The sequence below is a fragment of the Ziziphus jujuba genome, chromosome 1 (assembly GCF_031755915.1).
Source record: "Ziziphus jujuba cultivar Dongzao chromosome 1, ASM3175591v1".
Classification (NCBI taxonomy): Eukaryota; Viridiplantae; Streptophyta; class Magnoliopsida; order Rosales; family Rhamnaceae; genus Ziziphus; species Ziziphus jujuba.
Window position 1 is genome coordinate 1,827,427 of NC_083379.1, and position 14,139 is coordinate 1,841,565.

At 32.5% G+C, this 14,139-nt stretch overlaps 2 protein-coding genes across 3 annotated transcripts; one reads left to right on the forward strand and one right to left on the reverse strand.

The window, feature by feature from the left end:
* Positions 1–602: 602 nt before the first annotated feature.
* Positions 603–5,746, forward strand: LOC107421027 (mitochondrial outer membrane import complex protein METAXIN). The gene is made up of 6 exons (XM_048477827.2): positions 603–963; positions 2,196–2,530; positions 2,708–2,784; positions 2,919–2,979; positions 4,503–4,665; positions 5,278–5,746. The coding sequence occupies exons 1-6, from the start codon at positions 801–803 to the stop codon at positions 5,454–5,456; spliced, it is 978 nt and encodes a 325-aa protein (XP_048333784.2). The 5' UTR covers positions 603–800; the 3' UTR covers positions 5,457–5,746.
* A 408-nt stretch (positions 5,747–6,154) lies between these two features.
* LOC107409450 (protein ROLLING AND ERECT LEAF 2) lies at positions 6,155–11,098 on the reverse strand. Of its 2 annotated transcripts, none has more exons than XM_048477824.2 (5): positions 10,954–11,098; positions 8,362–9,656; positions 7,781–7,992; positions 7,321–7,544; positions 6,155–7,143 (listed from the first exon to the last, which is right to left on the reverse strand). In XM_048477824.2, the coding sequence occupies exons 2-5, from the start codon at positions 9,533–9,535 to the stop codon at positions 6,405–6,407; spliced, it is 2,349 nt and encodes a 782-aa protein (XP_048333781.2). In that variant the 5' UTR covers positions 9,536–9,656; positions 10,954–11,098; the 3' UTR covers positions 6,155–6,404. The 2 variants fall into 2 exon arrangements, with proteins under 2 accessions (XP_048333781.2, XP_060675049.1); XM_060819066.1 differs by having other exon boundaries at positions 8,362–9,732; positions 10,954–11,055.
* Between the last annotated feature and the right edge of the window lie 3,041 nt (positions 11,099–14,139).

Here is a 14,139-nt window from a genome sequence, read left to right on the forward strand (position 1 = left end):
ATATATAATGTATTTACATTTTTGTTATGTTAGATAACTTAATATGAAATATGGAAAATTTCGGTTTATGGCTTCTTGATTAATAATATACTTAAGAAATTCAATCCAATGTAAAATATCACTTTTATCTAAATTCTAGTAAAGAGTTGATAAATGTGTGTATATATATATATATATATATATGGATACATACTTTATTTAGAGTTATAATTTGTTGGAAACATATGCAACTGATTTGACACATGCTATTATAATTTTTATTAATCACTTAAAACTAAAATATAGGTTTCTAATATATCAAAATTATTTTTAGTGATTAGATTATACAGCTTATTTATATTATAATGTATAAAAATTCCCCAAAACCATCGATCTATATCTATTACGATTAGATTTCTTAGCATAATTTTATCGATATTCTGTAAAGTTTAACATAATTATATAAGAATAACAAAATTATATAAGAATTACAATGATTTAAAATATTTCACCTGATTTTTTTATATTTTTTTTGTAGCTTTATTATTATTATTATTTTTAATCTTTTATAGTTTTGAATTTATTAATTGATTTTTTTTTTTAACAGGTTTTTTTGTTTGTCCAAAATAATAACCAAAATACCCAAAAACCCATACCCACTTTGTGCTCTCCACGGCTCCACCTCCGAGGCTCCAAACCCTATAGCTCTGAATCCCAGACCCAAAACCCCAAAAGGGTTTTATGGTTTTTCAAGCTCAGTGTATTTGTTGAAGAAAGTTGAAAGTTTGAGAGAAAGAGAGAGAGAGAGAGAGAGAGAGAGAATGGAGGAAGTGGTGGGTGAGAGAGACGAGTATACTTTAGTGGTGAGAAAGCCCTGTTTCGGTCTCCCAACTGCTTGCCCTTCATGCTTGCCTGCCTATTTCTACCTTAAATTTTCAAATCTTCCATTTAACTTGGATTTCAATCTTATATACCCCGACTCTGGTAAAATATCTCTCCCTCTGCATTTTTTTTTTAAATTATTATTTATTTATTTTGGGGTTCTGTTTTTATTTTTTATTCGAGTTTGGTTTTTATCCAAGTTTTGCTGATGTTTAATTTTTTTGTGGGTAACTAGAATTTTCTATTAGAATGTTATAGGAATTAGCTTGAAATCATTCATTCAGTTGACTGTCACTTGATGTTTGGATTCTGGATTTAATGCTTACTATTCAAGTTCTGATTTCGGATTTTTGCTTGATTTTCAGATTTATATGTTAGCTAATCTGAATTGTAATTAATCATTATGCTTATACCTGGATATCGTAGTTTATTTATTTATTTTTTTCGTCAATACTTGTAGAAGCTAGGTTATTTTTCAGTATTTATTTTATTTTGGTCTAAATAAATAGCTTCACATACTATTTATTAAATTTATGCACTCAAAATTTTTTTTTTTTTTTTTTTGGGTTTTAATCTTGAAGGGGGAAAAAAAAAAACTACATAATTGGAATTGTGCATAACTTGGCACTTGGGACATGATACTGAAGTTTAGTTAGATTTCTGGATTGTTTATCAATTCAAGAGGGCTTTGTTTAGTTTAGAATATTAGCGTTCTCACTCATATGCACAATTACCGTTATTGTAATAATTAAGAGGTGAATAAAAATGAGTAGAAGCAGTTCAAGACTTCATTCCACTGTTATTTAGTTTGAGTGTAGAAGGCTAAAATTCAGAAAGTAGAAACTACTGTACAGTGACTTAGAATCTTATTTGGATTGAGACAGATGGATACTTAAAATTTTAGGTTCTGTAAGTTTACAAGAAACTACGGTGAGTTAGGAACCTTAGAATCTTCTCTGGATTGAGAGATGGATCTTCCCTGGATTGAGAGATGGATACTTTTAATATTAGGTTCTCCAAGTTACTAGTATCCTACTAAAAACATTGCTGATAGAAATTCATTGATTTGCTCTTGATTTTGTTGTCTAGTAAGACTCCTCAAACATTGTCATATCCTCAGAATTTTATTTTTCTTGTTTCACTGCTACTTATTATCACACATGGCATTCTGAGTTGCTTATTCTAAGTGGCTACTTTCAGTGACCATTGTTCCCTTCTACCAGTATACTTCAATTCAAATCTAATTGTGCATATAGGCAAGTTTCTGTGAGCATGTACGATTTTACGTAGGTATGTGTAATCATTATGCTGATCTTTGTTGTTTTCTATGTCAGATCGAATTCCTTATGTTGAGTCTGGTGATTATGTGGCCTATAATAATGAAAAAGGTGGGGTCATTGAACGACTAAAGGGGGATGGCATTGTTGATTTGGACATTGAGCTTTATTCAGTCCCAGAATGGATATCTTTAACTGCAATGATTAGCACCTGGCTTGCAGATGCACTCGTGTATGAACTCTGGGTGGGAAGTGATGGTGGTTCTGTTGAGAAGATTTATTATTCAGATCTCCCATGGCCGATAGGAAAGATGCTATTGTTCAAGCAAATTTTCAATGTAAAGCAGCAACTTGGAATTACTAAAGACAATGCTGAGCAAAAAGAGGAAGAGGTCCTCACTCTCTCTCTCTCTCCATATATATACACATATATATATAAAGATGTTTTTCAATTATGATTTTTTAGTGCATTACTGGTCGTTCCCTAGAGGAAATTTTTAACCTTTGTTTTATATGCTTTACTTGAAATATTATGCTTCAAATTATATAGGTCTTCTGTTGATGAACAGATCTACAGAAAAGCAAACATTGCATATGGAGCTCTGTCAACTAGGCTTGGCGAGCAGAAGTTTTTCTTTGAAAACAGGTGCTTCTTCCAGTGCATTGTTATGGATATTTATTCCTTTTAAAATAAGTTAGTGAACTTTTGGGAATTTTTTTTATTTATAAAATGTGAAGTTATAATGAGAAGTGACTTACCTGAATTATGGTTTTGTACAGGCCATCAAGTTTGGATGCTATCTTTCTTGGGCAGACACTTATTACTCTTCAAGTTTTACCAGTGAGTCATCTTAAGAAATTTGCAGTTGATATTATTGTCATTGACTGTTAAATTCTTATTGGTTAATTTAGAAAATTTCTTCATATGCTTGGACATGAATTCAAGTAATATAGTCTTCCAAATTGACACTCAATTTATCTTGTCAAGGAACTGCATTAAGTTGCTATTGCTTTCTTTAACTACTATTCTTATATGAATGGACCACACTAAGTATGATACCATATGAAATCAGAAAAATAGTCATGCAAAGTATGAAATCAGGAAAATACCATGCAATGTAGCAGTTGTGGTGATGAAAATTGTGAATTTGTGATATGGGCATGCAAATCTATTTTAGGTGTGGATGTAGTAATTAAATAATTAGACCTCGTTTTCATTTTATGATTTATTATTTATAATTATTTATGGTTTTATTTAGTTTCTTTATTAGATATATTCTCAAACATGCTTATTGTTGACCTAATTTGACAGACTGCCTATGGGTTTGATTACAGTCTGTATTTTTCCCTTAGGTTTTTTTTGTACTAATTTCTTATTATCCTACCTTTGGTTTTCTACTAATTTCTTATCATTCTCTCTCTTGTCTTTCTCCTTCTCTAGTTCTGGATCAAGTAGGCAAAGTAAGACTTTGTACACAAAATTCTGTATCACCAATGTACACATGCTGTATACTATGAATATAATATTCATTTATTCAGACAAGTATGTTTAACTTAATGCAGAGTTTTAAACTTGTAAATTTTCTCAACCTTTTACACTTTCGTTTGGCAGAATACTAGAAGTACCTCCGTCATATCTCCTATTAATGTTGGTTTTAGGATTTGAAATCTATCATATGAGGTGCCATTATATATGACATATAGTGATTTCCATATGACATATAGTGATTTCCATTTCATATACTAAATTTTAGTATGTGGAGGTGCTTATCTGGTAAAACTGTTTATTCTAATGTATAATGGACAGAGAACAGTAACCTTTAAATTCCTGATATACTGAGCTGGTTTAGGACATGATTATGGAAAATAAATGTTAGAGAGCTACGAGACCTTTTGGTTAAAGGAGATACGATGAGATTGGGTTTTTGATATGAGTTGAAAAAAGTGAAGGGATATAGATGGTGTCATTTAGAAATGCAAAATGACCTTTACTTTTATCGAACATGGTCCAGTTTTGGGTTTTAGTTCACGTCAGTCACTAGGAGTCTGTAACTCTGGGTATAGTGATGACCTCAGTCAAACTTCTTTCAAAGACACATTGTAAAGATGTTGATCTGTTGAATCTAAATGTTTTTTAAAATATTTTCTTTATTTCCTCCCTTCTGTTGGATGTGAAATGCTGAAAATGTTATATGAAATTTATTTATAACATTTTAACCTTGAGCTGGAAAAGATTTGTAATTCAAATATCTGTTTTGTTTTATTTCTGGCATCCATTGGTTGTGGCATTGGGCCCTGTGGATAAATTTTTATTACTATTAGTTGGTTTTTTTTATCCTTCTTCCTGCATCTATGCACTTTCAGGAAACATCATTACTGCGGAGCAAACTCTTAGAGCATGATAACCTTGTAAAATATGCTGAAAGGCTGAAGACAGAGTTTGTAGATGCTAGTTCTTCGTCTTCTGTCCCCCATTTTCATGCAGAATCCTCATCATCTGCCCCAAGAAGAGGTCCTCCAAAATGGAGTAAGATGCTTAAAATTTCAGATACTACCTGCAATTTCCTTGGATTTATTATGGTTTGTTTTTTTCAGCAAGCCAGACCATGTCCTTGGTATTTATCAAATATTGAATGGTACTGATTTTGGTTGCTTTACTGAAATACATAAACTGGGATTTATTGGCTGACAATGTAATGTCTTGGTAAGATGTTAAACTATCTTGCCAATAATTTGTGAATTTTTCCATGGGTGTTCCGGAAATTAACATGTTTGTTTGGATAATGCTGAGCTTGGTCCAATCATATCAATTTTTTTTCTAAAATATTTTTTATATTGCATTGTAAATACCTTAACAAACTTAACTTTTTCATTAGCATTTTATAAATAGAAGTTTTGAGTGTTTAAAGCTAGGATATGAAGCAAGATTCCATATTAGGTCACTTTGTAAAATTTGGTAGCTGGTGTGCAATTCATAATTATATATTCTCTTAGATAAATAATTTTTATCTAACTAGTTACTTCTGTTTATGAAACTTCTGTATCAGCTATCATGTGACTTAACTCGTTTCATCTGACACTTGACAATTTTAATTGATTTTGGGCATTCATATTTACAATGTATATTTATTTTGTCCAGGTTCTAAGCCCAAAACTAAACCCAAAAGAGAAAAAACAAAGGAGGAGAAAACTTTTAGAAGAAGAGCCAAATATTTTGTGGTAACACAGCTCGTTTCGGTTCTACTTTTCCTCACTCTTATGGGTAGACCTGATGATGTTGAAGTTGAGCTTGATGATGATGATGAGAGTTATGAGTAAAACAACTAAGACAAACTCTCGTTACACCAAATGACATTTTGGATAGGAGCATTTGGTTCTTTCATCAATAGGATGATTTTATCTGTTCTTTCATTTTTGTAACATGATGGAAATTTTGAGAATAAAAGGTCCACAAGAAATTATTAGATTACATGATTTATGCAATAGATGAAATTACACCCACTTTGGGTGGTTAGGAGAGATATTCCTTGTATTTGTAGTGCATGCAGTTTGTTTGCATTTACCAAGACTGAACCTCCAAAAATTGATATTTCAGGTATTGGGCTTCATTTGTCTGATGCAAGTTTCTGAAGTAGTGATTTCATAGAATTGGAGCCCGTGATTATTTTTAAGAATTAAATATTATGCCCAAGTAACTGGGAAATGATTAACAAGCGACAAAAAAATTTAAGAGAAAAAAAAGTCGCAAGACTCTATGCTGATTGACTTTCATGTTCTTCAATGTTTTTGCAAGAAAAATTGAGCTTAAATTTTATGACTGGTTGGTTTGAGCCTTTGGATTGAAATTTAGGTGGACTGGGAAGATTAAAGAAGATGCTGATTTCCAGTGACATATTTTCAGTGACATTCTCTCTCTCTCTCTGGTACAGCCCTCAAAATGAGTTTGATATAAACCTGCATTTAAGCCCGTAAAAGATACTTTTATACATGCAATTCAGAACCTGTACGGCTTTGGATGAAGGAAGCTACATGGACGGATTAAGAAATTAAACCTGAAAATTTCAAGATTTACAACCTATTTCAGACTCTCACTAACACTTTGTTTGTGACCTCTAGTTTTCTTCTATACTTCTCAGAGATCAGTCAACCATCTCAAAGCCAAGTAAAATATAAGAACAGGGGAAAGACAAAAACTCTATCCTACATATCTGTAATTACATTGATTCGTTCCCCCATAGCTAAACTACCCCAGAATATTCCACATGATTATGTTGCGATCCCACTTGAGACACGTGGCCGCTTGGCGTTTTCCCATTGGTTAACAAGTTCAGTGTATCCTTCAGCAGAACCAATAGCAAACTCAGTCAGTGAGCTCAGAGCAACTGACATTCCAGCGCAGAGCACTCTTATGGCAACCTCAGCCATTTTCTCTGCAGTCATTACTTCTTCTACCTGTCCAACCTCAACCATTTCCATTTTCTCACTGTCTTCTTCATGGAATCCTGACGAAAATCTCCTGGAACCAACAGGAACACGTCGGGAATCTTCTTTAAGCTGTTGTGCATAGAGTGACCCCATCCCGGCTGCAAAAAAATCCAGCCCTTCCAGCACTGGCTTTTCACAGACGGCATCAAGAATCCGTGACCATTGTATGCAGAATCCAAAGATGGGAAGAGCTCCACTACTGGACCTTCGAGGAGAGAACGGTAGCTTTGATGTATCAGGTTCAGACCGCGCACAACGAAGGAGCCATCCTGTTAATGCATGCACATAGGATCTTTGAGAAGCAATCCATGACTCGAAACAGGCTCGCCAATTCCTCAGCTCTGATTCAAGATTGGCAGCCGAATGGGCTAGCCTGTGTGGATCGGTTACTGACATGGATGAATGTCTTCTCTTAGCATCTAGCTTTGAAGGTGTGCCTGCTAGTAAAAGCTTGGCTTCGTCTAAGGTGCGCTTCTGTGTTTGATGACACTCTGCCATTACCTTCCACATTCTTGCTAACCTGGAGTCAGTTTCCAAAGGAATAATTTGCATTGTTAAAACAATCCATAAGATCAAAGACTTAAGTTTAATAAGCATTTTTCTTCTTTGAACTTTTGCTGAAAATTCTCTAAGTTCGATGTTAATTAATTGCATGCAGCATGGGAAAAAAGGATCTAAGGGAGAAGTTGACATATACCCTTGTATCAGTTCTAATAGTTGAGGCTGCAACTCTTCATCCCTTAAAGTTTCAATCCTTTTTGAAATAGCTTCGATCGAGTGTATTGAAACCTTTATCTGGGTATGCACATCTCTTATGGATGCTCTTGTTTTTTCCACAGCAGTTGGGTCATCTCCTTTGACAACCTGGTTTCTAAGTTGCTTACATTTCTTCTCATATGCAATTCGAACCCGTTCTCCAGACTGTTCAAGTAAAGAATTAATTAATCAACCAGTATAACTCATAGAATAGTAAACATAAATATGATTGTTTTCTTTGCTTTCAACTCTAAAGAATAATAAAGTTGAAACTAATTTTTTATTCATTTGTCGGATGCCTTTTTTGCTTGCTATTGTAAAACTAATTTCTCTTTCATTAATGATTAGCAGATTATATTAGTGACTGTATAAAATTCTGTGGTGGGGTTTTAGAACTATACCCGAACTTCGTCATAGAGTTTCTTCTCCCAGGCATATAATCTGTCCAATGTTGATTGATGACTACCAGAAAACATGCAGGTTTCCTCAGAGAAGTCACTGCTACTTTCATCATCTTCATCTTTAGAGCTTGAAGAATTAATTAAGAATCTTGATGAGGACGAACGAGATGAAGCTGAACGAAACAGAGCTACTGGGTTCAACATCTTCATCCCTGCAACAAAAGAATAAAACTATCAAATGAAAAGTTCCAACTATCAAATGATAGGTTCCAACCAAAAACAGAAACAAAATGACCTCCATGAAAAGTAGAACGCAAAAGTGACCTCCATGAAAAGCATTTTTGCATATGATTTTAATGACTTTCTTACATAGAAAAGGCAACATAAGACTACAAAACCTTTTCATTTACCCTTGTGTATTCGTGGTTGAGGCTATAAACATTACTACAGACAAGATATGTACAGCCAACTGCTGATAATTATACTACTGTTTTGCTCTTTTTTCAGAAGCTCAGTTAATAAATTATCCAAAATGCAAATGGAAAGAGAGGAATTTGATAATAAAAAGGAGGTGCAAAAACCTGTGAGTTCACTGGAAGTGGACGAGTATGGAGCTCTGCTGGCCTCTAAAAGCCCTGAGACCTCACTGGCTGAATTGCAAACAGTCATGAACTGAGTTTCTAGATCCTTGATAACTTCTGCCATGCTAGTAGGCCTTCGATTTACGTAAACAGTAAAACCTGGTGTTTCATCCTTGGCTTCTTGACCACCAACAGCCATTTCTTGCTTAACATTGTCAACCTGTCTTATGGCTTGAGCTCGTGATACCTCTATGCGTGTTCTTCCATTTGATTGTACTCCATTTCCTTCATGCTCAATTTCAGCTCCAGTATCTGTTACTTCCTCATCATCACAGTCATCATCATCATCATCATCATCATCATCATCCTCATCCTCATCCTCATCATCATTAACATCTTCAACAATAACTTCTTCCCCACTGCAGTTGGGATTAATTTTAGCTCGTTCATCTGTTACACTTGCCTTTTTATTTGATTCTTCTTGTTCAATTTCATCTTCTTCCAAGTCAGGAATCCCTTCTTCTTCTCGGACCTGCCTTAGTCCTCTGATATCATCATCCATGACAATGTGATCAAGGCTACTCCGAGTGGAGTAGCCATAGTAGTCCAATGATGAAAATGGGTTCCAAAAGAAATCCCATTGAGAAGTTTGAGGTGAAGGAGGAGGAATGTTGGGTCTATTAACTGGGGAATAAGAAAAGATTGAAGAATTCATTGGTGGGGTTTGCGTTGTGAAAAAACCATCCATCCCATACTGGTGGATTGGAGAGTAAGCTTCAACTCTAACTGTTTCCGGTGATTGAGGTCTTTCCTCAACCGAAATTGCTGGATTTCCACCTGATCTTAGATAATTTACTTTCAAGGTTGAATTGGATTCTGATTGGATTTGTGGCTTTGAGAAGGGTTTTGGTGAGATTGATATAAAACCAGGACTTGCTTTCTTTATAGGTGTGTAAGGTGGGGTTATGAATGAATCCAATAAGAACTCACGAGGCTCGTCTCCTTCGATATAATCACGTAGAGCAGCTGACACTTTTTTCATTGACTGAATATAAGCTAGGTGTCCCAAGGCAAATCGAGTTCTTTGCTCAACAGCTTGTTTGATGAATCTCTTTCTATCTTTACAAAGCTGAACTGCTTCTTCATCTTCCAGCTTTGATGTGGTACATCCCATTTCGCACTTCCCTCTTCACCTTTTTATCTTCCACTCTACGAATTTTTCAGGCTCGAGTTGAAACCAAAATCACAAGGATACTTTGTTGTGTTTCTTGCCAGATTCATAAGGCTAATGAGGACTGAGGAAGCAGACCAAAAGTTAAAAAAGAAGTTGGACAGCTTGAGTTAAAGATGTAGAATTATCATAAATGACAACTGAGAAACAAAGAAGAGAAAGAATCTCATAAGAAATCAATATGAAAGTAATCAAATTTATTGACTTAAAATTCTCTTATATTATATTTTTAGAGAAAACCATCATTCAAAGATCTGGGTTCTTTTCTTTTTACTTAAAGTCAAAAAAGAGTCTTAAGAACAGCTAAGACTTGCTCAGTTATAGGAAAACTAGATTCTTTACTCTCTAAATTTCCCAAAACCCAAGAAGACAAAGGACTAAACCGTCTTCAAAATAAAACAAAAAAGAAAGATTTCACAGAACTTTGAACAATAGCATAGCTTGCAAAATTGCATGAATATAGAGTACAACATGGGATTTTGTAGTGTTTGCCAAAAATAATTAGGGGTTCCCAAAAATATTAAAAATATAAGTGAAAGCTTAATAATCCAAGAAAATGAAATGATAGTCAATTTAATGTATATGTGATAATCTTCAGTTTCAACTTTAAGGTAAGCGGAAAATATAAAAACGCGTCCAATGGAAAGAAAGCCAAAAAAAAAAAAAAAAAAAAAAAAGGACAAGTTACATTGACTAGAACTGGAAACATAGAGAAAATGTTAAAATAAATGAAAACCTATTCATAAAAAATTTTGTATTTGAATTAAATACTCTCTTGAAATATCCCAAGGGAAAAAAGAAAGACACTAAAATGAAATGTATGATATTGGAAAGGATGAAATTTCACACACATTCCCACACACCACCACCCCCACCCAAAAAAAAAAAAAAAAAGAAAAAGAAAAAGAAAAAAGGAACCAAAAACTCTAAGATTGTGTAAAACAAGCTGTGCAACAGAAAAGTGGATAAAAGAAGAAACATATGCAGAGGACTCATATGGGCAAATAAACCAAAGCAACCCCTTCTATACAAATAAAAATATAATAGAATAAAAATAAAGAAAAAAAAAATACAACAGAGCATGTTCTGTTTGAGAAACATGAAATCATTCAAGTTTGCAAAAATATTGAAATTTTGAATCCATTATTTTTTCCCTCTCAAGATAGGAAAATATCAATCAAATGCTACAGATTTTCCTGAGACTGAAGAGAAAAAGAAAACAGAGAGATTAAAACATAAGAATTTTCCAAACAATCTATTTTTCATTGGTTGTTTTCTACAAATGTTCAACGTCAAATTTAAATCAGAAGAGGAAGAAAAGCAAAATGGGCTAAGAAATGGATTACAGTGGTGAAGCTCACCTGGTATGGCGGGCGGGAATAAGAAATGGAGAGGAAGAGCTTGATCAAAGAGAGAGAGAGAGAGAGAGAGAGAGAGAGAGAGAGAAAGGAGAGACGCTGAGAAAAGCAACGGTCAAAAGCCAAGAGAGAGGAAAAAGAAAACAAAAAAACATATAAAAACAAAAAAAATAATAATAATAATAATATTAATAATAAAGTCTCAGGTTGGAGAACTCAAAAAAGAAAAAGCGAGAATAAGATGAGATGAAGGGAATATGACATGTCAATAGATTTGCCCTTCATGTTGATCTAATATTTCAGATTATGCCACCCTGTCTCTTTTGAGTCTTGGCTCACAATTTAATAATTTCATTTCTATTTTTTCAAAAAATAAAAAATATAAACCTAAATTCCTCCTTTCGCAAAATAATGTATAAGAATTTGTTTCTCTTTCCTTTTTTAGTATTTTAGTAGCATTAATCAAAGAAAACCAAATACAATTAGAAGTTCACTTTTAAAGACAAAATATGGCAATAGTATTTCTTTTATGGCAGTAGTTTTTTTTTTTTTAATGCAAAACTATGTTATGAACTATTTATTTTTGTAGTTCGAATCTATATTTTTATAAATATGAGTATTTAATTATTGAAATTATTATTTGTTAAATATTACAATAATATTAATAACCCATTAAAGTATCAAGGTATGCATAAAGATTTAATGCAACTCTATCTACTTATTAGGCTTTTTAATTTAATGGCCAATCAAATTTTATTTTTGGACTACAAAAAAATGGAAAAAGAAGAAGTTTCATTTTTTTTTCCAACAAATATTACGCTGCCATACTTTTTGTATTTGGCATGTTAAAAAAAAATAATTTAGTGTAAAAGAAAAAAAAAAGTTTTTTCAATCCGAATGTGAAACAAAATAGTTTGGATCCCAATGGAAGGGAAGCTCTGTTTATTATGTCCCATGTTCTTCTTCACAAAAAAAAAATAATAAATAATAAAAAATAAAAAATTCTTCTTCCAGACGAAGATTGCTTTGTACCTACAAAGTGATAGTGGGGTCCACTCTACTCTTGTAGAGTGGTTCTGATACATACAAAAATTCCACGTTGAAACTTTTTAACTGCGTAAGTAACCGTTCGATCAGATCTGATCCAGAATGTGGTGGGACCCACAGGCTGGTTCTTTCGCTTTCATACGCGTATGTTCCACCTGTGTTTGATTATGTAGGAGCAAATACCAACGGTACATTTTTTGCCACTTGAAAATACAAGAAATGATTCGTAATTTGAGTCAAATTACAGGGAGAAATTGGGAAATCAAATATTATAGTGAGAATTTTCAAAAAAGCAAAAAAGAAAGTCGGCTGTCCATAAAAGAAAAAGAAGGAGCCCTGCACCCACCGGGAACCCATGGGCCAGTATGCGTCGATAACAACCTATATCTGGAAAAAACAAGCTTTGAATTCACTCGTAATTTCGAAACTGCCATTCCTTTTTCCTCAGTGCCCCATCTTCCAAATTTAAATTTTTGAATAAATTAGATTTTTTTTCCTTTCTAATTTGTGTCATTTGTGTTTGGAAAAAAAAAAAATATTTTTCTTCTATAATCATGCTAAGCAATACAATGTGTATTGCTGTTGAACATTAAAAAAAAAAATTTAAGAAAACAAAATAGATGTCAAAAGGTATATGTTATATGATGATAAAGATTTATGGCAGCATAGTTATCTTATTTAAATTAAATTCTTTATCATATTATATTGAAACTTTTATACGGAATGATAAAAGTTATAAAAAATTTTGAATATTGAATTTCATATAAAAATCAAATTATTTTATTTGAAGTTTCTCATAGATATGAAGTCGCTCAGCGATATAAATGGAAGGAGAAATCAAAAAAAAAAAAAATGGTTGGAAAAAGAAAAGAGAGGAAAAAGAAAAAGTAATAAGGTTACTTTAATTTTGCCTGTGATCTCTTCTCTTCTTCTCCACCAGTAAGTGAGTGCTTAAATATTAAGGTGTTTCTATAAAGGTCAATGATGTAGCAATTACCTTACGTCTATGGTGCTGGTGCATTCATGATCCTTACTAATGCATAAATTTTAAGATGGTCCTATAAAGGTCAATCACAAAAGAATTACCTTAAGTCTATAGTACGAGTGGATATGTTCTTGTTGGTGCCTTAATATTAGGGTCTTTTTATGAAGATCAATGACCTAGGGATTATGGGCGTTGAAGGATTTATTATTATTATTTTTTTAAATTATATGTTTTTACTTGCATATACATTGATCATAACGTGTTTCCATAAAGACCAATGATCTAGAAATTACTTTACACTACATGATGTTGGTGAATTTAAAAATAAAAAATAAAAAAATCAATCTTTTTCTAAATTACCCAATAATGGTCAAGATTCTTAGAATAGTCATCTCCAAGTATAACATAAAAAAATAAATAAATAAATAAATAAAATGAAGTTAGGTGTTTTGGCATTTTACATTTGCCCATCAAAAGAAAAAATGGTAGCCGGGAAAAAAAAAATTTGAAAGAAGGAAATAAATAATATATATAAAATTAGAATAAAAAGTGGACCCAATTAAAAGGATTGGTTAAAAAGGGAAATTAGCACAAATGAACTTTTATTTTGTTTTTTCAATCTACTTTTGAAATCCAACAAAAATAATGGATTTTACTTAAAATGGGCCCCATTTTATATGCCTTTCTTTTTTACTTAACTAATTTAAGATAATTGAATTTATTCAGCTTTAAATGCCTAAAAAATCAATTGGATTTCATTGTACAATAAATCTTAAAGTAACAGTAATTTAAATCCAATACTTCAAGTTTAATAATCCAATTAAATAAATGAGTCCTTAAACAAATTTAAAAAAAGGTTACCCGTTTTTATTAATTAAGATAAGCCCAAAAGTTAAATGGATTTTAAAATTGAACTCTATTTCTCTTCTAAATTGGTTTCTACTAGGAAATCAACTTAAACTGAATAACCTATAAATAAAAACATAAAAGGCTTTTTGATCTTTAGCCCAATCAAATAATCTATGGGCTTTTATTAAAAGGCCAAAATTAAATAGAGTCCAAAAGACCTGTGAGTTTAAAGCCCAAATCATATGATTCCAAAAGCTCAAAACCCAAATAAAATGGATATACCCAATCAAGCTTAAAATGGGCTCTTT